Source organism: Penicillium pulvis, assembly GCF_028828015.1.
Source record: "Penicillium pulvis strain IBT 33274 chromosome Unknown scaffold_8_segment0_segment0, whole genome shotgun sequence".
NCBI classification, from domain to species: domain Eukaryota; kingdom Fungi; phylum Ascomycota; class Eurotiomycetes; order Eurotiales; family Aspergillaceae; genus Penicillium; species Penicillium pulvis.
Window position 1 is genome coordinate 2,936,324 of NW_026643080.1, and position 23,087 is coordinate 2,959,410.

At 47.3% G+C, this 23,087-nt stretch overlaps 12 protein-coding genes across 12 annotated transcripts; 6 read left to right on the top strand and 6 right to left on the bottom strand.

The window, feature by feature from the left end:
- Positions 1–166: 166 nt before the first annotated feature.
- On the top strand, positions 167–1,032 carry N7503_010515 (SDR family NAD(P)-dependent oxidoreductase; the record flags this gene model as incomplete). Its single annotated transcript, XM_057070061.1, has 2 exons — positions 167–516; positions 570–1,032. The coding sequence occupies 2 exons, from the start codon at positions 167–169 to the stop codon at positions 1,030–1,032; spliced, it is 813 nt and encodes a 270-aa protein (XP_056916672.1).
- Positions 1,033–1,355: 323 nt separating this feature from the next.
- Positions 1,356–2,278, bottom strand: N7503_010516 (class II fructose-bisphosphate aldolase; the record flags this gene model as incomplete). The annotated part of the gene is made up of 2 exons (XM_057070062.1): positions 1,356–1,626; positions 1,692–2,278. The coding sequence occupies 2 exons, from the start codon at positions 2,276–2,278 to the stop codon at positions 1,356–1,358; spliced, it is 858 nt and encodes a 285-aa protein (XP_056916673.1).
- A 417-nt stretch (positions 2,279–2,695) lies between these two features.
- On the bottom strand, positions 2,696–4,913 carry N7503_010517 (Zn(II)2Cys6 transcription factor; the record flags this gene model as incomplete). Its single annotated transcript, XM_057070063.1, has 6 exons — positions 2,696–2,856; positions 2,911–3,099; positions 3,160–3,817; positions 3,882–3,935; positions 3,999–4,707; positions 4,777–4,913. 6 exons carry the CDS (start codon positions 4,911–4,913, stop codon positions 2,696–2,698), a joined length of 1,908 nt encoding a protein of 635 aa, XP_056916674.1.
- A 293-nt stretch (positions 4,914–5,206) lies between these two features.
- N7503_010518 (cytochrome P450) lies at positions 5,207–6,991 on the bottom strand (the record flags this gene model as incomplete). Its single annotated transcript, XM_057070064.1, has 4 exons — positions 5,207–5,245; positions 5,301–5,445; positions 5,500–6,913; positions 6,970–6,991. 4 exons carry the CDS (start codon positions 6,989–6,991, stop codon positions 5,207–5,209), a joined length of 1,620 nt encoding a protein of 539 aa, XP_056916675.1.
- A 948-nt stretch (positions 6,992–7,939) lies between these two features.
- On the top strand, positions 7,940–8,855 carry N7503_010519 (aldolase; the record flags this gene model as incomplete). The annotated part of the gene is made up of 2 exons (XM_057070065.1): positions 7,940–8,728; positions 8,781–8,855. The coding sequence occupies 2 exons, from the start codon at positions 7,940–7,942 to the stop codon at positions 8,853–8,855; spliced, it is 864 nt and encodes a 287-aa protein (XP_056916676.1).
- A 714-nt stretch (positions 8,856–9,569) lies between these two features.
- Positions 9,570–11,400, top strand: N7503_010520 (putative general amino acid permease (Agp2); the record flags this gene model as incomplete). The annotated part of the gene is made up of 4 exons (XM_057070066.1): positions 9,570–9,753; positions 9,807–10,377; positions 10,425–10,637; positions 10,698–11,400. The coding sequence occupies 4 exons, from the start codon at positions 9,570–9,572 to the stop codon at positions 11,398–11,400; spliced, it is 1,671 nt and encodes a 556-aa protein (XP_056916677.1).
- A 106-nt stretch (positions 11,401–11,506) lies between these two features.
- On the bottom strand, positions 11,507–12,482 carry N7503_010521 (putative phosphorylase; the record flags this gene model as incomplete). Its single annotated transcript, XM_057070067.1, has 2 exons — positions 11,507–12,310; positions 12,363–12,482. 2 exons carry the CDS (start codon positions 12,480–12,482, stop codon positions 11,507–11,509), a joined length of 924 nt encoding a protein of 307 aa, XP_056916678.1.
- An 888-nt stretch (positions 12,483–13,370) lies between these two features.
- Positions 13,371–15,170, top strand: N7503_010522 (uncharacterized protein; the record flags this gene model as incomplete). Its single annotated transcript, XM_057070068.1, has 5 exons — positions 13,371–13,698; positions 13,751–13,794; positions 13,846–13,883; positions 13,930–14,129; positions 14,179–15,170. 5 exons carry the CDS (start codon positions 13,371–13,373, stop codon positions 15,168–15,170), a joined length of 1,602 nt encoding a protein of 533 aa, XP_056916679.1.
- A 69-nt stretch (positions 15,171–15,239) lies between these two features.
- On the bottom strand, positions 15,240–16,258 carry N7503_010523 (uncharacterized protein; the record flags this gene model as incomplete). The annotated part of the gene is made up of 2 exons (XM_057070069.1): positions 15,240–16,128; positions 16,185–16,258. 2 exons carry the CDS (start codon positions 16,256–16,258, stop codon positions 15,240–15,242), a joined length of 963 nt encoding a protein of 320 aa, XP_056916680.1.
- Positions 16,259–16,772: 514 nt separating this feature from the next.
- On the top strand, positions 16,773–17,810 carry N7503_010524 (DUF3425 domain-containing protein; the record flags this gene model as incomplete). Its single annotated transcript, XM_057070070.1, has 3 exons — positions 16,773–16,847; positions 16,905–16,992; positions 17,071–17,810. 3 exons carry the CDS (start codon positions 16,773–16,775, stop codon positions 17,808–17,810), a joined length of 903 nt encoding a protein of 300 aa, XP_056916681.1.
- A 66-nt stretch (positions 17,811–17,876) lies between these two features.
- N7503_010525 (Glucose-methanol-choline oxidoreductase N-terminal) lies at positions 17,877–20,292 on the bottom strand (the record flags this gene model as incomplete). Its single annotated transcript, XM_057070071.1, has 5 exons — positions 17,877–18,467; positions 18,533–18,598; positions 18,656–19,154; positions 19,413–19,673; positions 19,733–20,292. 5 exons carry the CDS (start codon positions 20,290–20,292, stop codon positions 17,877–17,879), a joined length of 1,977 nt encoding a protein of 658 aa, XP_056916682.1.
- A 566-nt stretch (positions 20,293–20,858) lies between these two features.
- On the top strand, positions 20,859–23,073 carry N7503_010526 (NAD-dependent malic enzyme; the record flags this gene model as incomplete). The annotated part of the gene is made up of 7 exons (XM_057070072.1): positions 20,859–21,056; positions 21,116–21,337; positions 21,412–21,615; positions 21,680–21,808; positions 21,867–22,000; positions 22,057–22,323; positions 22,377–23,073. The coding sequence occupies exons 1-7, from the start codon at positions 20,988–20,990 to the stop codon at positions 23,071–23,073; spliced, it is 1,722 nt and encodes a 573-aa protein (XP_056916683.1). The 5' UTR covers positions 20,859–20,987.
- Positions 23,074–23,087: the final 14 nt, after the last annotated feature.

Sequence of the window (23,087 nt, forward strand, 5' to 3'; positions counted from 1 at the left end):
CGCATATTTAGTATGTGGGTCGCTCGAGACGAGGGACTGCCCCCGAGACGGTTCTTGTGTTGATCCCCCGCACACCATATCTACATTCATTCCCCCTCAAATCACTCACCCTATATACTTTTCTCTATTGAAACCAACATTTTCCCGATTTATCCATAATCTCAGAATGGCCGCGTTACCAGCTTGGGGTTTGCTTGCAGGCAAGACAGCCGCTATTACCGGCGGCACCACAGGAATTGGACGAGCGATTGTGTTGGCATACATTACCCAAGGATGCAACGTTGCTGTCAACCATCTAGGACTATCAAAGGACGAAAGCCATCGACACAGCCTCCTGGAAGAAGCCAAGGCAATTGAGCGGAAGGGCATCAACACAGGGAGGATCCTCGAGATTTCTGGTGATGTGACAAGCCCACAGACCAGTGAAGACCTTATCAAGGCCGCGGTATCTCAATGGGGTAAGCTGGATATCTTCGTTGCCAATGCAGGAGTTTTCAAGCAAGCCGAGTTTCTCAAGTATGACCAATGCAGAACGTTTTCTTTCATGAGAGTGCTGCTGACACCCATAGAATCCAGCCCTCACTACTAGACCACAGTGTCGATGTCAACATCAAAGGCACGTTTTACTCATGCCAGGCCGCTGCTCGCCAAATGGTAAAGCAGGGACATGGCGGTTCGATCATTGGCATTTCCTCCGTCAGCGCTCTCCTAGGTGGTGGACTTCAAACGCATTATACTCCTACCAAAGCTGCGGTCCTATCAATGATGCAGTCCATGGCCATTTCGCTGGGCAAGGACCAGATTAGATGCAATGCGTTGATGCCGGGGACAATCGCTACTCAGCTAGCCGATCATGATATGAAAAACCCGACCAAGAAGGCTGCACTCGAGGCGCGAATCCCGCTTGGTCGCATCGGGGATCCGAACGATATGGCAGGTCCGGCTGTATTTTTGGCTTGTGAGGAAATGAGCAGATATGTCAATGCAACAGGGGTCCTGGCAGATGGTGGAATGTTTAGTAATTTACAATGATCGGGGGAGGAGCGCTATTTAGTGAAAGGTCCTGTGCTTAGAAGCCCTACCAGGAAAAGAACAGTCACCTTGAACGATTGGTTAATTCCCAAACAGTTGATATGAGTGGTAGCCAGATCTTCCAAGGTTCCGGCTCAAGCTAAAGCGTAGTATATGCCTTTCAAACGAAAGCGGGAGATGCAAGAATGTAAGAGGCCAGCTGAATATTTGTTTAGCGAAGAGTATTATGAAAATTTTGCTCCAGGACGTCCGGACATAAACAGTAAACCAATGGACATTATACATTTCAAATCTTTTAGAATAGTATGGACCATACAGATATTTCATGCTTTCCCTGCTGAGCCAGAAATTTCCATCCATTTGATCGTCAGATCCGCCACCTTCTGAATACCTTCCTCAATAAGCTGAGTATGCGGCATTTTCGCCACATTCGCCCTGAGATGGTCATAATAATCATCCAAGACTAGTTTGTTAACGTTTATTTTGGTAACGCCAGCAGCAACACATTGCTTCATCAGGTCGGGAGCAAACCCATTGGTACCATGAAGAGCAAGCTGAACTCGACCATTTGCCTGAACACGAATATTCTCGAACCTGGCCACATCAGGCAAGTTAATAAATGACTCCGGAAGTGAAAAGCACTGCTTCAGGATACTCACCTTTTCAAGTCAAGCTGAGGTCCCTCGGGCCCATATTCACCATGAACATTACCAAATGCAGGCGCGAGCACATCCACGCCTGTACCAACAAACTCATTCACCTCCTCGGCAGTTGTCATACACGCCTCAAGCCCCGCCGTATCCATGACCCCATCTTCTCCACCCTCGATACGACCAGGCTCCGCTTCAGTCACCTTGTGACGTGCGTTGCAGTATTGCACCAGCTCGCGTGTTTTCGCCAAGTTGTCCTCTTTATCATAATGCGACATGTCAACCATTATACTGTCGAAGGGAAGATCTGCAGCTTTCTTGATTATTTCTTCGGACTGCGCGTGATCGAGGTGGATGCTGATAGGAACGGTTGCCCGTTTCGCGGCGTCTGCAGCGGTGCGTACTAGCAAGCCGTCCGTTGCTTGGATAGCCCACGGGAAGAATTGAATGATGAGTGGTGAGCGGGCTCTCTCGGCAGCGCGGACTAAGCCCAGGACTTGCTCCATGTTATAGGCTATTGCGGCGATGACGCCGTAATGGCCTGCTGCCGCATTGCGCAGGATTGAAAGGTGTTTATTTGTGTCTTTCCAAGACATGTTTGGTGAATTTGGAGTTAGTGTCTCAAGAACAATGAAGATAAGAGGAAAGGGTATTATTTTTATTTTAACAGGAGATTTGAGAAATTGCAATGGGCCTAAAGTATACTGACTGTGTAGTGGTGCCCTGGAACATTGGGTGGATAACATTCTGCCTCGAGACGAGGATTTGAAGTGGCCCCACCATCGTCATCGCCATCGGCCTTTCTCCGAGAGGAAGCTTGCGCCCATATACCTCTTCGCGAACCCTAATTAGAAAGGCTAGTTCTACAGCACCGAACATGGCTTAACATGGATCCGAATCCAATGAAGAGCTGACTGGTCCCACTACAACATGCTTCCAACTTTCGATCGATGCCAGATTAACGATCAGAGGAAAAGTGTTGGTCAAAATATAAAATCGTTCATCATAATATACTACATAAACCATTTCGAAACTGAAGATGGTCGAGGACAATCCCATAGCTGTTGTAGCTCCAGCCCTAGCGGGCTAGCTGGCCAACCGCTGCGCTGCCGACAGGAAACCAAAAGCGCCAATATGGCTTCACGGGCATCTTTGTCTTGTGTGAACAAGCCAGCTGAAGTTTGGTTAGCTCTACACCAATCAATCTTGGCAGTTAATAACCACATACCGATGAACAAAGCCTGTGATGACATCACGCTAGATGCACTATCCTTGAGTGTCATGGCAATGCCACAAATATCCTCAATATATCGTTTGATCATACTCTGTCGTGTCGTATACTGCTCCAATCCTCCAATACTCGGTTCATGGGCTAGTAATAAGATATGCGACACGCTAAAGAACTGAACTGCTACAGCTGTATGATTTCTTAGTCTATAACTCCGAGGTTGGTCTAAAAGATGAGACTCAAACGTACCAAAAGCAGGTGGACTGATCCATATTGGTTTAAAGCAAGATGAGGTCTCCCGTGGCCCCAAAGGCAAAGGCGAGAACTCAATTGTTAGGTGCTGTTGCCAGTCATCTAACATTCCGCGAAGTCTATTCGCTTCGTCCATACGACTTTGTATAGTGGTTTCAGTAGTAGCGTCAGCACAGAAGCTGATAACCTTTGCAGCGTGATATATCGCCCGATTGGCGAGTTCGTGTGGTAGTAGCACAGGAAGCGGTTTTTGAGGGACCCAGAAGGTAAGTGTCTTTCGTTGCTCGCGAAAGGCAGCCCAAATATCCTGACATAGCCATGCCCACCAGACCGCAGAGTGAAGTCCACCTGATTCCCCATGGATGGTTTGAGAGCGTTGAATTAGAAAAACCCCTTCAAGGTGCCTCTCCCAGCCGTTGGTTGAGTTGTCAAGCATCTCGTAAGCGGAGATGATCAGGGTGGTAGCGAGAAGTTCCAGGCTTGTCTTGTAGGTAGGATATTGCATGGCCCTATGCACGTAGTGTAGAGTCTGATAATAGTATTGCACGGTAGCATCCTCTTTTTCGGGAATGTTTTGGGTATCTTGGTGGGGGTTCAAGGCCAGATGTCGTAGCGCAAGTGCCAGTATAGCATTCAAAAGCCCGGCATTGTGAATCTAGATCATATTACGTAAGTCTTGATTCAATTAAACAATATACCATTGAAATTTTTTTGCATACCGCTAAGTGAGCAACAAAAGTAGAAAACTGATTTGTTGGATCAAAAAGGTCGATCTAAGAGAACATGTTAGATCATCATTCTCAACACCTACCCCCATGGGCTAGTGTTTGACTCACCCAGGAGCTGACATGTTGTACGAAATGCACAAATAGTACTTGCTCATTGGCCAGTAGCTCAATTGGATCTCGCGAATGCCAGATCTCTCCTTCTGCGAGGGCGGCCCTTTCAAATGTACCAGGATCAATAGGGTCATAAATTCCATTGCTGGCAGGAGGGCTGTCTAGGACTTGGGTTGCGCGCTGAAGTGAGCTAGGATCGTTAGTGCCATTGCTAGATTTTTCAAGAAGCAGGCCTTCAGTCTCCCAAGAATTGGGAATAATTGATTGTTGAGGACTGTCCTTGGCGACATCACTGGTCAGCAGCCCAAACCACCGCACAGCTGCAACAGCCGCATTGGTTGGAGAAAGCTGATTATTTTGAAAGATGATTGGACTAGAGATTCCAAGGACGTCACTTCCTGGATCCTGGTCATTCACTCCGCCTGGGTGAGGGTTATCGTTCAGGTCTGGGCTAGTCCAGCCTGCAGGCGGTATTTCATGCGGCTCAAACGGGGCTAAATCTGGTATAACTGCACTCGAGATTTCACGACTAGTCTGAGGTGATCCATTTTGTTGGATAATAGAGGCGGGAGTCTCGTCATTCGCACTTTCGGGGGTCCAAATTGCCTTCGGACCATCAGCTGGGTTGGCATATTCACAGATCTTGTCCTTGTTCACACAAGGGCCGCATATAGGCTTTCCCTCATCGCACTTGAGGTGTCGCCTCCTACATGTTATGCTGTGCTCAGATTAGGCAAGCCCAACCACTTTTGAGCATGCAGCAAGAGTCGCTCACCATCCGTTTGTTGTGCGCAGGCCACGGCCTCGGGACTTCCGTATACGTATCCGTCGAGACGAGGATTTTGGAGCCATTATTGACATCCCTTGCGTCCAAGTAGTGTAGGGACTATCATAGTCAAGAACCGGATCCATTCTGGTTGTTTGCACCAAGGCAGCTGGTCTCCGTCTCGGGGACCTGGGAAGTGGAGACATGATGCTATTCCCCGCCTTCCCCGCGTCTGGATCCACGCGTTGGCTTTTATTCGCCCATTCTTTATGTGTGTGTCTTTTTGTGGGTTTTAATGAATCAAAATTTATTGTTCAAATGTTCAAAATCAAGTTGTTTCATTGGCATTGCGTGCCTAAATTGCAAAGTCGCGTCCTTCTCTTGTTAAATGAATGTGTCTGTGGTATGCTACCCACCTATGGAGGTCCCCAAACTTCACCTAGCGGCGCTTCTCAAAATTGATCCAGCATTCATGTTCCTGTCATGATATTTAATAGATGTTTGAGCGACTGGTGTTGACATTGTTGACCTACCTCCATTTTGGGCAGAGTCTCATCGTAGAAAACTTCGAAGCGACTCGTAATTCCCGGGCTGACCCCTTTCTGCTTCTCGTACTCACTGGTTGTGTAATCTCGATAGATAGCCGCCAGTAAGGTTGTCATCTCAGCCATGGCAAGACTAGATGAACTTAAGATATCATTCTTTTGGAGGGGGATATGAGAGAATACATACTGCAATCCAATGCACATCCGACCTCCGCTTGAAAAAGCCCAGAACCACTTCTTCATTTCAGTGAGATCACCACACTCTCCAAGCCAGCGTTCCGGTTTGAACATCAACGGATCTGGGAATACCTCTTCATTCCGATGAAGCGTATAAGGCGACATACTGACAACCGTCCTGGCCGGGATTGTATATCCATCGATCATGGTGTCAACGGGAAGGGAACGTGGCTCCGAAGCTGGCAATGGCGCATAGAGTCGAAGGGTTTCTTTGATGATGGCCCCAAGGTATGGTAGTTTATCTGCAGCCTCAACAGTGGGAATGCCATCGTCATTACACTCCGTCTCCGGTATGCTAGTAACCTCTTCGATCAGCCTCTGCTGATACGCCCCGTTCTGACCTCGGGACAAGGCCCAAATAGCGAACATCAAAGTGTCGCTTGTTGTATCAATACCGGCTAAGCAGTGGTCGGCCATCTCAGAAGCCATTTCAGGGCTACCCAGGCAACGTGTTTCTCCCGCGTTCGTACTCTCCCACAACTTTTGTATGAGAGACAGGGCTGGGCCGGGAGGCTTCCTGAAAAGAACAGAAATATCAAATCTGTTGGTCGACATGAGAGCATGGGCTCTAATACCAGTATAAGTGGTAGGACTTTTCATAGGAAACAATCCCAAGCTTTGAATTAGCTTTTCAGTAAAGCCACTTCTGCCGTAGAGCCATTTCGTGTAGGCACGCAAGTGCACCACAAACCAGCTTAGCTTCCGTCTGCTCGGATCAATAATATCATCTAGGAGCTCTCTGTGCTTCTTGTTCCCAGTAAGAGCATTGGTTCCACTGTATTCAAGTTTATCTCCGTATAGGAAACCAGTGATGGTGTCAAGACTGAACCAATGCAAACTCTGGAATATCTCCTCGGATACTCCTTTCTCACGGTCCAAGAGATCCAAGTAGCTCTTCACGTTTTTCTCAATCAGTGGCTTCGCTATTGCCTGTGGTGACAATATGACGCTTTTCGAGTAGGCATGAGCCAAGAGCTTCTTTCTTTCGGCGTGCTTGTTGACTTCAGCAAAGGTGAACAGATTTTGACAACCAAAAACATCAAACATTCTGTAGAAGTCCGTTCGCTCAAATCCTGAGCCAGCGCCGTAGATAGTCTTCAGAGCGGAAAGAGAGGAAAATGACACCTCGTTTGGGCCAACACGAACAGCAGTGCCATAGCTTTGGTGCAAAGCGTGAATAGTCTGCGTTCTGACACCCTTGAAGTCTTCGTACGCAAGCCGCCACTTGGTTGTAGCAAATGACTTGGATCCTGGAATCTTACGCAACGGTGTTGCGTAAAGCTTGTAGATAATCTGGCAGAGGATTGTAATGAGGACCAGCACACCTGCCACAGAAGGCGCATTGAAGGCCGAAGTTTCGACATCTATCCTAAGTCAGTCAGAAATTCACTTGTGTTCGTAAATGCTGTCCGGTACTCACGATTGAAAGAAGGCAAGGCCATATTGTCTCTGAGCGAAGAATATCAATCTTGAAAAGTGTGTTATAGAAGCCAGTTGTTTATTGAAAAGTAAGAAGATCCGGGATGGATGATCGGGTTTTTATAGCCTGGGAACCTGGGGACCTACTGACTTTCGATCAGACCTGCCCGTGCGGGGGAAACTGTTACAGCGCATTTCATATCACATCACATCAAATCACAATGCAAGAATAGCTCTTGGTTCGGGAAAGATGATGGTAGTTCGCAAAACGGCCTCTCCATGGCCCTTTGTACCATTCCCTTATCGTCCTAGCGCTATCAAGATGCGACAAATAGTGGTTCACAAAATAGCCCCGCAATTGTTGGCTCCTGGTGCCTACCCTTTTCGGCCTTTGACCATTCCTTTTCTATCTTAGCGCTATCATGAGGCGATGAATCGTGGCGCCAAAAACTAAATTGACTCGTGGTGCCATTCCTGTTTGGTCCAAGAGCATTCTCTTGATGCGACAAATAGTAGCTCGCGAATTAGCTCCGCAACAGTTGGCTCCTGGTACATTCCTCTTTCGTTTAGAAGTGCTACATCGATTCTTGATGCTATTCCTTCTCAGTTCTAGCGCTGTCATGATGCGACATATGTTACGTAGTAGCTCGTACGAAAATCCCGCAATAATGAATCCCTCTTCGCTTCAAAAACACTTTTTTGATGCGACAAAAAAGTAGCCTAGCCTTGTGATAGGCCCTTGATACCATCACTTATCGGCGATGACGCTAAGTCGATATGGTCGGGTTGTCCGAATCCAAATGAGCTTGGCGAGAATGATCTAACACTCAAACCCTCATAGTAAGACCTTATCCGAATATCATATATATGCCAGTTGTAAGACCTCTTGTGTGAGAGACAGTCAACTATTTACGGAATATTCCCCTTTCCCTTTTTTCTTATCACGTCAAAGCATAGCACACTGCTCAAAAATGGCCCCCACAGCATCTCCAGCCCCCGCTTTGCAGTCCATTATTCCAGTCACCAGAAAAGGCGATGTCGACGCCATGGCTTCCATGGCCCACAGAGGCAGAGCCTTGCCCGGAATACCCAATTTCGACTCACATGCCGAAAAGCGTCAATGGCAGTTGGAGCACATGGCGTGCGCGTTTCGTGTTTTTGCCCGTGAGGGCTACGCGGAGGGAATATCGGGGCATATCAGCGTGCGAGACCCTGAATTCGAAGATCAATTCTGGATAAATCCTCTCGGTGTCCACTTCGGCATGTTGAAGGCGAGCGACATGATTTGCGTCAACTTAGATGGCGATGTTGTTGGTGGCAATCTGGATGGCTCAATCAATGCTGCTGGCTTCCAAATTCATAGTTCGGTGCACCGATCGCGGAAGGACGTCCATGCCATATGTCATACTCATTCTATCCATGGTCGAGCATGGTCTGCATTAGCGAAACCTCTTGAAATGATCAACCAAGATGTCTGTTATTTTTACAAGGCTCACTCCGTGTACTCTGACTATGGTGGGATTGCCAATGAGGCTTCTGAAGGACAACGTATTGCTCAAAGTCTGGGAGACGGCAAAGCTGTTATCCTGATGAATCATGGGTTGTTGACTGTGGGTGAGACGGTTGATGAGGCGGCGTACCTTTTCTGCTTGATGGAGAGAAGCTGCAAAGTGCAGTTACTTGCCGACCAGACGGGACTTGAGAAGCAAATTGTGAGCGATGAAGAAGCTGCTTATAATTTTAAGATGGCAAGCACACCGGTAAGAGTGGCCCTGCTGCCCGAAGTGGGAGCCTTTTACTAACGGATTGTAGGAGTGTCTTTATACCGAATTCCAACCACATTACAAGTATGAAGAGCACCTGTCTAATGGGAGCTTCAAGGACTAGTCAATATTTAGTGTAGGGGAAGTTATTGTCCCACCAATAGACGTGATTTTTTTCCCTGTAGTCATCACCTTCCAAAAATTCATTTTCTTTTCAACTTCCATGCTCGCTGTAACTGTCGTCTTCAGAAATATTGTTTAATTGCAGTAGTTTTCCAACTACTTCCAATACTTCCATTTTAGGTACATAGTTTTTGTCGTTATTTGTTCCCTTGACCTGACCCGGAATTTTGGTACCCTAAGGAGGATAATCATAGTAGAACGGTCGGAAGCTACCCAAGCGCATCGTGGTTGTACCCCTGCGTACCTTTTTTCGGGTGGGGAAAATCTACAAGATGGCTATTTGTCGGTCCAGCCGATCTCCAAGATTTCAAGATAAGACGTTGGCTGCTTTAAACGCAAGATAGCGGATGGCCCGATGTGATGATAAACATCTTGAATTTGTATGGCCGATTCAATCTATTCCGAACATCCCTTTCACCATCTATATTTGTATGCAGGGTTGTTGTTTGTTTTAACATTCTTGGCGATGGCGAAGGTGTTGAGAGGGGAATCTAGGTTAACAAATTGATAAGAGCGTCTTGGCATGTGGCTTTAGCATTTGCTTGCTGAACAAAGAGACGCGCAGGAGCAAGAATATATTATTTAAATATGAGTAAAGATCTTCCCTTATTGACTCGGAACGGAAAAATACCATTTTTGACAACAAAGTTGGAACATGCCGGTCTCCAAGTATCCTGAAAAGGACCCAATATCAACGACTGAAAGCGACCAGTCAACCGGAGACAGCGAAGATGCTACCGGCACCATTTCCAACATAACTGCAGGCTCGCAGGCTTTGCATCGCAAGCTTCGAGGTAGAGAGGTCCAGCTTTTTGCCATTGGTGGTGCGATAGGTACCTGTAAGTTGGAGCTCTCCACAATTTCTTATCGAAGATATTGACCAGACCTGCAGCACTCTATGTCCAGATGGGGCAGGCTCTACCTGAAGGAGGACCGGCTGGTCTCTTCATTGCCTTCCTCATATGGGGTATTGTCATGTGGGCCGTGAATGAATGCTTCGCTGAGATGGTGACTTATCTGCCTATTGCATCTCCCTTCGTCCGCTTTGGCAGCGAGTGGGTTGATGACGCGTTGGGTTTCGCGATGGCGTGGAACTTCTTTCTCAATGAAGCATTTCTCGTACCCTTCGAACTTGTCGCCATGAACATAATGATTACCTTCTGGACAGACAAGGTACCGGTCGAGGCTATCATAGTTGTGATGATTGTCCTTTACGCACTCCTCAACATGGTCAGTGTGCGATTTTTCGGTATCGCGGAATTTTATTTGTCAATATTTAAAGTTCTGCTTATGATCGGCCTGTTTTTCTTTACCTTTGTTACTATGCTTGGGGGAAATCCGTTGCATGACCGTTATGGATTCCGATACTGGGATGACCCTGGCGCATTTGTGGAACATCTTGCTTCTGGGGGAACGGGGAGGTTTCTTGGCATTTTATCATGTCTCTACCAGGCCAGCTTCTCGTGAGTATCTTCATCCCTTCAGTCAGAGATATTACTAACGACGACAGAATCTGTGGCCCGGAGTATATTTCTATCGTGGCTGCCGAGGCTGAGAACCCTCGAAAGGTTTTACCACCAGCATTCCGATCATTTGTCTGGCGTATGCTTGTCTTTTTTGTTGGTTCAGCTCTATGCATGGGGATTGTCATTCCATACAACGATCCAACGCTCTCGGCCATCCTCGGCGGGGACGTGTCTGGGTCAGGCACAGGTGCCGCATCGTGAGTTCCACTCAAAACGATGACCAACTCGAGTGGCTATTCATTCTAATTATCTATAAGACCATATGTCATTGCGATGGAGCGTCTCAAAATTTCTGGCCTTCCTCACCTGGTCAACGCTCTCATCATGACATCCATTTTCAGTGCCGGAAATGGTCTTCTTTTTACATCGACCCGCACACTATACGGAATGTCCCTCGCAGGCCATGCACCTCGTTTCTTCTCAAAATGTACCAAAGGAGGCGTACCCATACTTGCTCTGGCTTTCACGCTTTGCTTCTGCCTTCTTGCATTCCTGCAGGTCAACAGTTCCTCTGCAGAGGTCATGACCTATCTAGTTGACCTAGTCACATGTTGCCAACTAATGAACTATGGCTTCACCGCGCTAACATATCGACACTTTTTCTCGGCTTTATCAAAACAAGGCATATCTCGAGATACTCTTCCATACAAGGGAAGATTCCAGCCTTATACATCCTATTTGGCCATGGGTGGTACATCATTCATGCTCTTGGCAGGAGGATATGATCTCTTTTTGAAAGGCGGCTGGTCCGTGATGTGGTTCTTTCTGGACTATGGTATGATCGGGTTCTTCATCGTCGCATTTGTCGGTTGGAAGTTGGTTTTCAGAACAAAGTATGTGCGACCTGGGTCCGCCGATCTAAGTCTAGGTGGGCTCAAGGAGGAGATTGATAGCTACGAAACTATCCATGGCACTGATCGACCGACGAATTCGGGAGTGCTGCACAAATTATTCGGTTGATTTGCTGCACCAATATTGAGTTGAATAGGATTCTAATTCTATTCTCGAATAAATGCTATCGCCAAAAGCTCGATCCGGAGCTGAACATATCATCTCCAGGATGCGACTATTCTATAATTTGTTCTCTAGGGAGCCCAAGGTTGGCTAAAACATTCATCGGGCCAACCTCTTTCCATGCATTTAGCTGTTTCTCATTCTCCAGATAAACGGAGCCGACCATTGCCGCCGAGTTGGCAGTAATCCCATGAAACAGCTTTTCTTTCCTGGGTATTACCATCATCCATCGTTTGGTCAACACAAAGTTATGAGGACACGGGTCACTTTCTGGCAAATGAAGTGATTCTCGCGCCTGTTGCAACAGCCGCAAATAGATCTCTAGCACTTGATCGATGTCTTTGACAAATCCATCTGGCAAATCTCCAAATTTTTGCAGGAAATAAACAAACCCGGGTGGGCCTTGTTCCGGCACCGAATCATAATCCGGGAAGAACTTGAAACCCTCCCCGTATCCATCATGAGCCCCGGGGGCAGGAACCACTTGTAAATGCTTATGTGCCCGACTAGACCCAGACAAGACACCACAATTAAAGAAAAGATAATGCTCCTCCTTCATTTCGCAGATCATCCCCCATCCCGCATCCAAGTCCTCGCGATCAAGCGACTCGTGTTGTCTCCGATACGAGTCCACAGTCAGCAAAAGAAGCATAGGACGGAAGACCGGAAATTTGTTGATCACAAGATAATGGGTTCCATTAACAATGGTGATACAGACATCAGGGTGATCTCTGGCTAGATCGCTGCCGGGGCCAAAGGTTCCCGCATGAGGGTCCGACGCGTCCGAGTTCAAAAGTTGGAACTTGTCATCAGCCTGGGGTTTATTTTTCAAAGTCTGGACTATGTGAAAGCAGAACTAAGATTGATTAGTAGGTGGAATGGGTCAGAGTCATGTGGTCTAGACTCACGATCATGCCTTTGTCGGCAACAAGAACCGGTTTGCTGGGTTGATAAGCAATGATCCCGGCAGATACCAGTCGGTCGAACTTGGCGCATATCTCCGCATGACTGAGAAGACCAATTGGCATGGTGAGTATGACTGGTCGTTGCCCGGGTGAAGGAATACGAAGTTCGTTCCAGATGATCTGGATGGTCTAGTCCGGTTCTAAAGAGGGATCTACATAACTAAGGCAGGAAGAACGCGGTCAACAATAAGCGACGATCACGCGACCGAGCCCCGCGTAAGGTTAAGGTTGCTTTAACCGTGGAATTAGGTCCCACTTGACAGCCATTGAAATGCACGTTAAGTGCATTCTAAGTGCATGTTTATTCAAAGTTTTGTGGTAACTCATCCCGGGCGAAATAGCAACTTATTTATTTTCGTGGCTCTCAAAGGCCACTGATCCTGAGGCTAGAGGAAGGTACCCACCAATGCCCGTACCTGACCTGACTGACGAATATAAACGCTCATGGCAATCACACGCATGGGAGAAATCTTTCAATTGGCTGAATTAAAGCAGCCAATAGCCGTGTGGCTGGGAATTTGGACAATTAGTGCTTACAAGATTTGCCTATCAGCCCTGCTTTTAGTCTAGTTATTGCCGACGCACAAATCAAACTTTCCCACATCTCGTGTTGTCGCGCCAAAGTGACCGCCACTCTTTGGGATGCGGGTTTTTGCCTTAAATGCGACAGCAACCGAGTCTCCATTAGCCATATGGCCACAGAAACTGGCAATGTGAGGCTTTATTAGTGAATATAGATACTGCAGGGGACAACTACGCCAAATAACATGCTCAATTTCCTCCCTGACATACCCGTTCAATACTAAGTGTTGTGAGAAACAATATTTGTGGTTTAGCACAAATACTGAAATCAATTCAACCACAAGCTGGAACCTAGCGAATACATTGCCGACCTCGGAACAGTGGAACATCGAATCTCTTTCTCGAGATTGAGAAAAGATTTTCAATATCATGTCTCAAGACCCTCTGAGCCAAGCGGAAACGGGAGATCTGATCAAGTTTTCACGACTCGAGGCTTCTCTTGTGAATGCTACCGTTGAACCGCGCCCGAATTCAAAGTCACAGAACGATGTTGACCGACATGCCCAGAAATCTGACCTCGGCGTCAATGAACTGGATTTTGATTTTGAACTTGACACTAACCACTACCCACTGGGGAATCTTCGTTCTCTCCAACAAGTTTTTGACGCGGTGCAGTACAATCACCATCTAAGGAATGGGGACAACTTCTCCTCTGAAACTTGTATAAAATGTCTCACAGTTGATAAACAAGGCGGAGGTATGAACAGGTGCCTCATAGGTTTACTGGAATAAATTTTTGATGATAATAGAGTGGCAAACATTGGACCATAATGGCATGAACAATCTTCTGCAGGTATGTTCGTTTCTAGAGGCTATACCTAGAGTCCGCTCTAACAACCTCCAGCATTATGACCCCTCAGCTGGACGCAAATTGCTTGTCTTGTGAGCTATCCTCTCTAACACTTGGAGACAGTTCTGACTGGCCTAGTTTCGTGCCTCTGGTACCTGCCCAAGCCGAAGGGACTTCATTTGGGTCACGGGCTTTGATAACTCGGGAGAATGCGGATAATCTCATGAAGACCTTGAACATCAACCCGGCCTTCCTGCTCAATCTGATTGGCCGGCCCGATTACTGGGCACCTCAAAAGCACATGGAGGCAGATAACAATGGGAGATTGGTTGCCTGCGGTCAGACAACTAGACACCGATCGAAGAAAAATACTGATTATGGATTTAGATTTGTTCTGTCAACATCCTCGCTGGAACTTGCACGTCCAGGGATCTCCCACCTCCGTTTACATGCGGCACGATATTAAACGTGACTTGACGACATACATCATCTCACACAAAGAACTCGATACCTCCATCAAGACACTCCAGTCTCTTCTAAGTATTGCACTAGATACCGCCTCGAATACCCAGAAGGCTGCCGTATTGATGGACGATCCCTTCGACATACATGTCATTCTATCCAATCTCTCCTTTGAAGCTTCAAAATATCACGTCAAGCGATTCCAGCGATTCATGTGGACACAAATCAACAAAGTTGATGACCACCTTGCCGGCCTCGAGACTAGTGATCGTGAAAAACTGGGAGATTTAACCAAACAACTCCAGATCATCTCCAAGAATGCAGACTCGCATATTGCAAATGCAGATGTAGCCATAATCACAGCGACAGCTATCCGAGATGTCCACTATCGTCTCCTCACTTCACTTCCGCAGTCCAATCCTTTTATACTGCAGCGAGTTGAGGATTCGATATCCTATATTATCTCGTCAATGGAGAAGCAGAAGATCTGGTTTTTGAACTACAAGCAACGCAAAGACAGCACGATGTCTCTGGTCTACAACCTCGTGACACAGCAGGATGCGGCGAACAATATTCAGATATCGCATAGCATGAAGCAAGACTCTACGTCTATGAATGCGATCGCCGCTCTGACTATGATTTTTCTACCTGGTACCTTTGCTGGTACCCTTGTCGGTGCTGGTGTATTCGGAGGAGCGATAGGAGAAAAGGTGTGGCTTATTTGGGCTGCTATCACCATTCCTCTGACGTTACTGGTAATGTTATGCTGGTGGCTATATCAGAAGATGAAACATCCCATGGTCTTAGGAATGTCAATCTTACGTGACAAAGAAAAGTCCAAATCGCAAGTGGACATGAGACCTAGGCGGTTTAGCACATTTTCCTTTCGGAGTACGAGGACGCAAAAGGAGATGTAATAGCATGAAATATATTCCTCCGAAGGTTCCTATACAGTAATCGGATATGACTGGAATCACTTGAAGCCATTACAGAACCCATCCTTCATCTGTCATCTTATTCCTGGTCCACTCTTCCAACATCTCTGCAAGCTTGTCATCCTTTGCAGCAGCGCTCTGCCACCAAGGCTCCCCAAACCGACGGAAGATTTCGAGATACGCGCCACTCTGCTCTGCCTTCATATCTATACTTGCCACACAGAACAAACTAGTCCACGATCCTTTATCGGCAGGCAACATGAATCCAAGCATGCGTAGCACCGAGAAAACGCCCAACATACCGGATCCTGACTCCCCCACCGACGTGGCGAGGTTCGTCTCAACCAAACCAGGATGTACGGACGAAACCCAGATGTCGCCCTCGACTTTCTGAGCACTGAGAGAACCTGGACCATATCTCTTATGCAGGGTCTTAGTGTACAGAATATTAGCAAGCTTGCTCTGTCCGTACCGCGACCACGGGCTGCTATTCTTCAGCGATAAGTCCTTGAAATTGATGCCACCTTTGGGTGCACCCAAATGACCCGATGAGGTGAGATTGACAATGCGCACGCTTCCGGGAGGAAGCGTCTTTGAGGTCCGCAGCATTAGAGGAATCAGCTGCTCTGTGAAAGCCCAGTGCGCGAGGTAGTTGGTTTGCCACTGGGCTTCGTGGCCATTTTTGGTTATTTCAAAGGGCGTTGCCATGATTCCTGCGTTGTTGACCAGACCGTGCAGGGCCGTTTCGAGGGTGAGGAAGTGCTTGGCTGCTTTGATGACGCTGGCAAGGTCCATGAGGTCCATTTGTAGGAGATCGATGTTGGCTGAAGGGTATATTCTCTTGATGTTGGCAATGGCTGCTGTGCCCTTCTCGAAAGATCGAGCGCCTATGTATACGTGGGCGCCATGCTCGGCTAGGTGGGCTACGGTATAGTAGCCTCTATTAGGTAAGGTCAACAGATTACTTCAAGGGCAGAGGGCATAGGGGAGATTTACATGCCAGAATTACCACCTGTGACTATGAAGACTTTGCCATCGAGATCTGGGAGGGTTTCGGGATGAAATGTCATGTCAAAAGCGAGTATTTAAGTCAATGTGTGAAGCTGTGATGTTAAGAAACAGATGGTTCAATGCCTCAGGCTGGTCTCGGAGTTGATGGCACAAAAAGATAGGTTGCAACTAGGATGATGCTAGGATATTTATATTGCTTTCTTCAAATATCTTCCGCGATTTCTGCATCCTGAATGTTATCAGAGTATCAGCTTTCGTGAAGCTGCATGATCCTTGGGCCAACTACGCCACATTCAACTTTGGCATACTGAATAGGTGAGCCAATGGGAGCATTTCGTGGGAGTTGATCCTGGTTTTCGTTGTGAGCAGGTTGCATGACGCTAGACCTACTAGAGTTAGACACTGTAGCAGTGACCAATAACAGTATGCTACCCTTCTCAACCCCGCTCTGTCTGCGCCTCTGCTGCGAGATACTCGAGTGTGAGACTTGTATTTGTGAGCAGACTGCATAGAGCATTTTTGTCGTCCCAAAATAATTTACATCATTGAACAGAAATCTCATAATCCGCTATCATGATTAGTGCGTATCAGCCAACCAATGCAACGACAACACGCATTCAACTCGCTTCGATGCCACAATTGGCCGAGGTTTGCACCAAGCCGCATTCAGTCATCAAGACGACGGGATTTGCTCACTGTATATAGGCGACAACCAAGCAAGATGACTGGACTGGAACCAAAGATGCCGCAGCACGCAGACGGGCACAGACTAGACTCAGCACAAGGGCATACCGTAAGTGAGGTCTTATTTTCTACATATTCTAAGTCAGGAGTGAGAACCTCCAACATATTGAAACTAAAAGCTTGATAGGAAAACGCAAAGCCCTAGCAAGCAAGGCCGCAGCGCCCAATTCCACCGCTAGGGCAATGACTAAATCAGAAGCGCTAGTAGATTGCTGGGATATCGATCACCAATCAGTCTGCACAGTCCCGGCATCCCGTATCAAACAACTGTACAATTCAAGAGATCCCTTGCTACCGAAAAATCCTAGAAAGGAGAAGCTTGAGATCCTATTCCCTCTTTGTCCAGACCACCTCATCACACTCCTCCAGTACAACGCCCTCCGCGCCCTAGCCGTCAACCGCTCTCTCATCTCGGGCATCCTCGTCACGCCACTCGACTGCGATAAGGAAATTATCCACGTCGTCCCTTATCCTACCAAGCCCGGACTAGTCCCTTCAGCGCTTTTGCCCACCACCCTTCAACAAACGGTGCCACACGGCGACTGGATCGACCTCTTCCCGAGTCCCGAGGGACGAGATCGCTTGATACGGGCCATCGGGGCCTTCGATGAGGACGAGCTGTGGGCTGACTGTATTGGCGGACTATACGAGGGATTTCCAGACGATGAGATCAAGCGACGCGGCATCATTGCATGGTCGCCACCCTGGGATATTACAGGATGGGAGATGTCGGAAGGATTTCTGAAGAAGTGGGGTTGGATATTTCAAGGTTTGCCAGGAGCGTTAGAGGCGACGAATCGATGGCGGATACAGAGATGCGAGGAGCCGCTTATTCGTGAAGACTGCACAGCACATGCAATTATGTGATATTTCTGTTCTCTAGCTGCTGCTTCGCTACCACGAGGGGTAGGTAGCATCACAGAAGATCTGATATTATATACTATGTCTGGTCAATATATCATCAACAATGTCTTCTGCATCATCGCTCTCTGATAAGGCCTCAACCTCTTCGCCCACTTCTGGTTCTTCTTCGGCCTGTTGACCCACTTCTTGCTCCTCTTCTTCAATATTCCCACTAATTTCTTCCCTCTCTTCACCCACCGCCGTCCGATTGGAAGGATTGGAACTTTCAATTTTGCCTGCCTGAGCTTTGTTGTTTGATTTCTGTTCCGTATCCCCCTGCTCTTGCTTTCGGTCTTGCTTTCGTTGCCTAAAAAAGGGTATACTCTGTCTGATCCACGACATGAATCCACTGTTCTGTTGTGGCAGGGACTTTTTGCGGCTTCGTCGTTTCGAAGTCTTTTTGCGAACATAGATGATTCTATCTTTCTTTGGGTCGTTTACCTTCGCCTTGGGGTCAATAGCCTCGGCCTTTGGCGTGACTTTAGTTACTTGAGTCGTCACTTGAGTCTTATTATCCTCTCGCGGCCGTCGTGTATGACGCAACCGTCGGGTATGAGCAAATAGCTCTTCTTGAAAATCCTCAGTGATCCAAGTCTTGATTATGAGGTAGTGGGGATCACTCTTTTGAGCAGCAGGGATTAGTGTTGAAACAGCGATGTGACAGCACGCAAAGAACTTATACTTACCTGGTCCCAGTCCCACGGTAAGCCAAATGAAATTAGTGTTTCTGGAGAAAGGTGCTTCTTATGAACCTGATTTTCAATTTGTTAGTGGTCACTGAAACATTGTAGAATCTCATGTCTTCATACTTTAATCCAAGTTGTCCGTGCACCTTTCTGTGACTCATCTTTTGCTCCCTCTTCTATTTCTGACTTCTTTGTCTCCTCTTTCAATTGCGGGGCTGGTTGAGGCACCTTGCTCATGATTATTGTTAGGGTCCTGGCCCTGGAAGTCTCAATACCTTGAACAAGAGTACGGTAATCGCCGAATTGGATCCACTCGAGTATTCCTTCATCCGGAATGGTCCCGTCACTGCTGTTTCTCGTGGCATCTAGTGCTTCAAATTCATTGTTCTGCAGAGCAGCCAGCTGGTCCAGAACCGTCTTATTTGAAGCCCTCTTCCACTCTTGGAGCTGCGATTCGATCGTCAGATTCTGGAGATTGATAATGCGAGCATCGTAGGATATGTGAAGTTGTCGGTCTGTAATAGATACTCTTGGGGAGACAAGATAGATCTTGAAAACATGCAAGGGCGGTTGGTCAAATATCTCGGACGCAGATCGTGTTGGTTGTCTCGAGAGTGGTATTCTGGAAGCGACAAGGCTTAGTATATCTCTGATATATCGTTCCGCCAAAAGCGATCTTACCCTATGCTAGAACACTCTTTTCGGGTGGAATTTGATCCACCGTTCCTTGGGTAGACTCAGTACCTTATGTTAGCATGCTTATAGAAGCACATACCTAGGTTGTTCGTTGTGAATTTGATTCTCTATGTTGGAATCTGAATCCCTGCCCCACTAGTGTTAATTTTGCTAAGCGAATCCATGGCAGAGGATATGCACATACTTTCCCGCATGATCTGCCGTACCATTCAATTCAGTATGCACAGATGGCAGAATTCTCTTGGAGGCCCTCAAATATTGAGACAATGGTGGTCGCTCTTCTTCCAATGATTCTCTAACGGATTCAACATTGGAGGCTTCCGTATCTTCCTTTCCAGGACTGCCTATCTGGGATTCCTGGGCTGCAACAATAGACTGAACCAGCAACTCCTGCTCCTCTCTAGAGAAGGCAACAATATCCGTGCTAGGCTGGCTTTCACCATTTCTGATCATGTTGGCAGGAGACCTCAAAAGATTACACGGGGAAGAGTAGAAATTACTCACGACTCCAACATACTCCTCGAATAGACCAGCATAGCGACCTGAAGCATCAAGATCAATTTCCCCTTGATATTCCTAAGCTCAAAATGCATGGTGACGATCTCCGGGAAGAGAACCGGCAATTCAAATGTCTCCGCGCTCTTGACCTTATCCGACGTTTCGGAGTTTTCATGCAGCTGCTGGCTGGCTTTGTGCAAGGACTGGTTTAGCAACTCGAAGATCGTTTCTCCTTGTCTTGCTAGGCCAATGACTTTTTCTAGCCCAGGTGCAATAAATATGCTTTTTTTTGAAATTGTCGTATCGATATCGTGTACCCATGCAATATTCTTATTGGTATTGCTGTAGCCATTATCGTCTGATACCCCTTTGTACTCTATATTCTGCTTCACCAATTCGCCCAGTTGCTTCAGGATGTTGGCAATTAACGATACATCTTCGGCGACGATGCCAATTTGCTCTGGCGCTATCTTGACCTGTCCCGCAAAAGTCATGAGCTTCAAGGAACATTGCAAACCGGCTGTTGCGATTCCGAGGATGACGGAAGCAGCGCCAACGGCTTCCATTATTCACAGATGAATTGAACGCTCAACTCAGAACTCTTGGAAAGCAGAAAGGGGTCGAAGCCTGAGTATGCAGGTGCGGCTGAAGAGCGGGGCAACAACTGCCGAGGTAAGGAGATATTAAGGACTTCAGGATCTACAGGGACTCCGGCCCCCACACAGTACAAGCTTCTGGAAACGCTGATTCTGCTGCACGAAGAGCGCATATTTACGGCTTACCAACTGAGCAGCTTGGGTGGAAGATTGACACATTTGTTCCTGAGATGGAAATTATCCGACAGCCAGGGGATATGCGACTTGGAAATAATGGGAGTAATCGGGGCACAGGTTGCTCATTTGACTAAAGGGCTTTCAAGGAACCGAGAGTAAGCAAAATATCAATGCATTTAGCTCGATAATCATATGTGATGTATAAAGTTAGTGTTTCCTGGTTCGGTATACGGGTAACCATCGGATCGGAAACTCTGAAAACCGGACAAGTCCATCGGAACTGGATGACATCATAAGCAGCTAAACGTTTAAATCAGATATATATACCCCGCCGCTTTACGGTTAATCCGTGCTATCAGGATCAATTGGAAAGGGTCTCAACGATCTTATCATCAACGTTGCAACACACAGACCGCGTGGGATTTATTACTTGCCCCGCATCTACCCAGTTACGCATCACGCAACCTAGAAATCCCACCGAGCACATCATGTCCACCGTCAGCAAATTCAGCAAGCTACCTCGCTGGATTAATCGACCATTGCAATGTCCATACGAGGTGAGTAAACTCTCGCCGTGAATTTTCTTGACACGACACGAAGTTGAATGGTTCTCCAGGGTGCCACAGTGCTTCAGACCTCGCGTTTCAACAAAGGAACCTCCTATCCTAGTGAGGAAAGAGATGCATTTAAGCTACATGGGCTACTGCCACCTAATGTCCAAACTCTCGATGAGCAGGTGCAGCGAGCATACCAACAATATAGTAGCCGAGGCGATGACCTGGCCAAGAACACTTTTATGGCTAGCATGAAAGCACAGAATGAAGTGCTGTACTTCAGGGTATGCACTCTACACCGAGACTTTAATCATCGCGGAGCTTGGCTTCAAGTGCGGAATCTAACATTTGCCATTAGCTGCTACAAACCCATCTCAAGGAGATGTTTAGTATTATCTATACCCCGACTGAGGGTGACGCAATTGAGAACTATTCGCGACTGTTCAGGAAGCCCGAGGGATGCTTTCTGAATATTCGGGATCAACACTCCATTGAAAGCCACTTATCACAGTTCGGAAATGAGGAGGATATCGATTACATTGTCGTCAGTGACGGAGAGGAGGTACGTTCATATTTACTTTCATATTTACTTCTGCATAGAGAATACCCAGTGCTAAAGATAGCAGATTCTGGGAATCGGAGACCAGGGTGTCGGTGGTATCCTTATCTCTGTGGCCAAACTTGTGATCACTACTCTCTGTGCTGGTATTCACCCGGCCCGGCAACTTCCAGTGGTCCTCGACTGTGGAACAAACGTAAGAATTAACAATGAGATGAGAGCATCGTCGCCGCATGTGCTGATTCAAGTCCTAGAACGAAGGATTGCTGAAAGACGAGTTGTACCTGGGACTTCGTCAACATCGAGCTCGAGGCAAAGAATACGACGAGTTTGTGGATCGCTTCGTTCAGAGTGCTCGTAAGCGTTTCCCAAGAGCCTACATTCACTTGTAAGTGCATCGTATCCACTGATTCTTTTCTGTTGCTAGATGCTAAACGAAGATAGTGAAGATTTTGGGCTTTCCAATGCTAAGCGAATCCTGGACAAATATCAATCCCAGATTCCTTGCTTCAATGATGATATTCAAGGTACTGGATGCGTGACACTCGCTGCCATGATGGCGGCTTTACATGTCAGCCAAGTCCCGATGGAGGACGTCCGCGTGGTCATTTTTGGCTCAGGTACAGCTGGTACAGGAATCGCAGATCAGATTGCCGATACTATTGCGACTGAGACTCACAGGCCAAAAGATGAGGCTTCAAAGCAGATCTGGTATGTCAAAAATCTCAAATGAAGCTTGATAGGACTAACGCGAATCTTTTCAGGTGTATCGACAAACCAGGCCTTCTCTTTAAGTCCATGGCCGACAAATTGACCCCAGCCCAAACACCATTTGCCCGAGAGGATAGCGAGTGGCCAGAAGGCAAACAGAATGACCTACTATCAGTCATCCAAAACGTCAAGCCCCATGTACTGATTGGCACGTCCACTAAACCTGGAGCATTCACGGAAGAATTTATCCGAGAAATGGCCAAACACGTGGAAAGACCAATCGTGTTTCCATTGAGCAACCCGACTCGCCTTCACGAAGCTCAGCCAAAGGATCTCTACGAATGGACAGACGGTCGAGCACTAGTTGCAACAGGCAGTCCTTTCCCACCTGTAGAGTTTGGTGGTGCAAAATATGACATTGCGGAATGCAACAATTCCACTTGCTTCCCTGGAATTGGACTTGGTGCAGTCCTCTCACGCAGCCGACTTGTTTCGAAGAAGATGCTTGTTGCAGCGGTGGAGGCACTTAAGGCATGCTCTCCGGCACTAGAGGATCCGAACAAGCCCCTCTTACCTGACGTGGAAGATGTTCGAGAGATCAGTGTGGACATTGCGGCTGCTGTGATTAAATGTTCTGTTGACGAAGGTCTTGCGCAGGAAGAGGGGATTCCATCTGAGGACACTGAGCTTAGGGAATGGATCCGGGCGCAGATGTGGGAGGCTGTGTATCGACCTCTCGTAAAGCCGTAGCTTGATCATGTCTA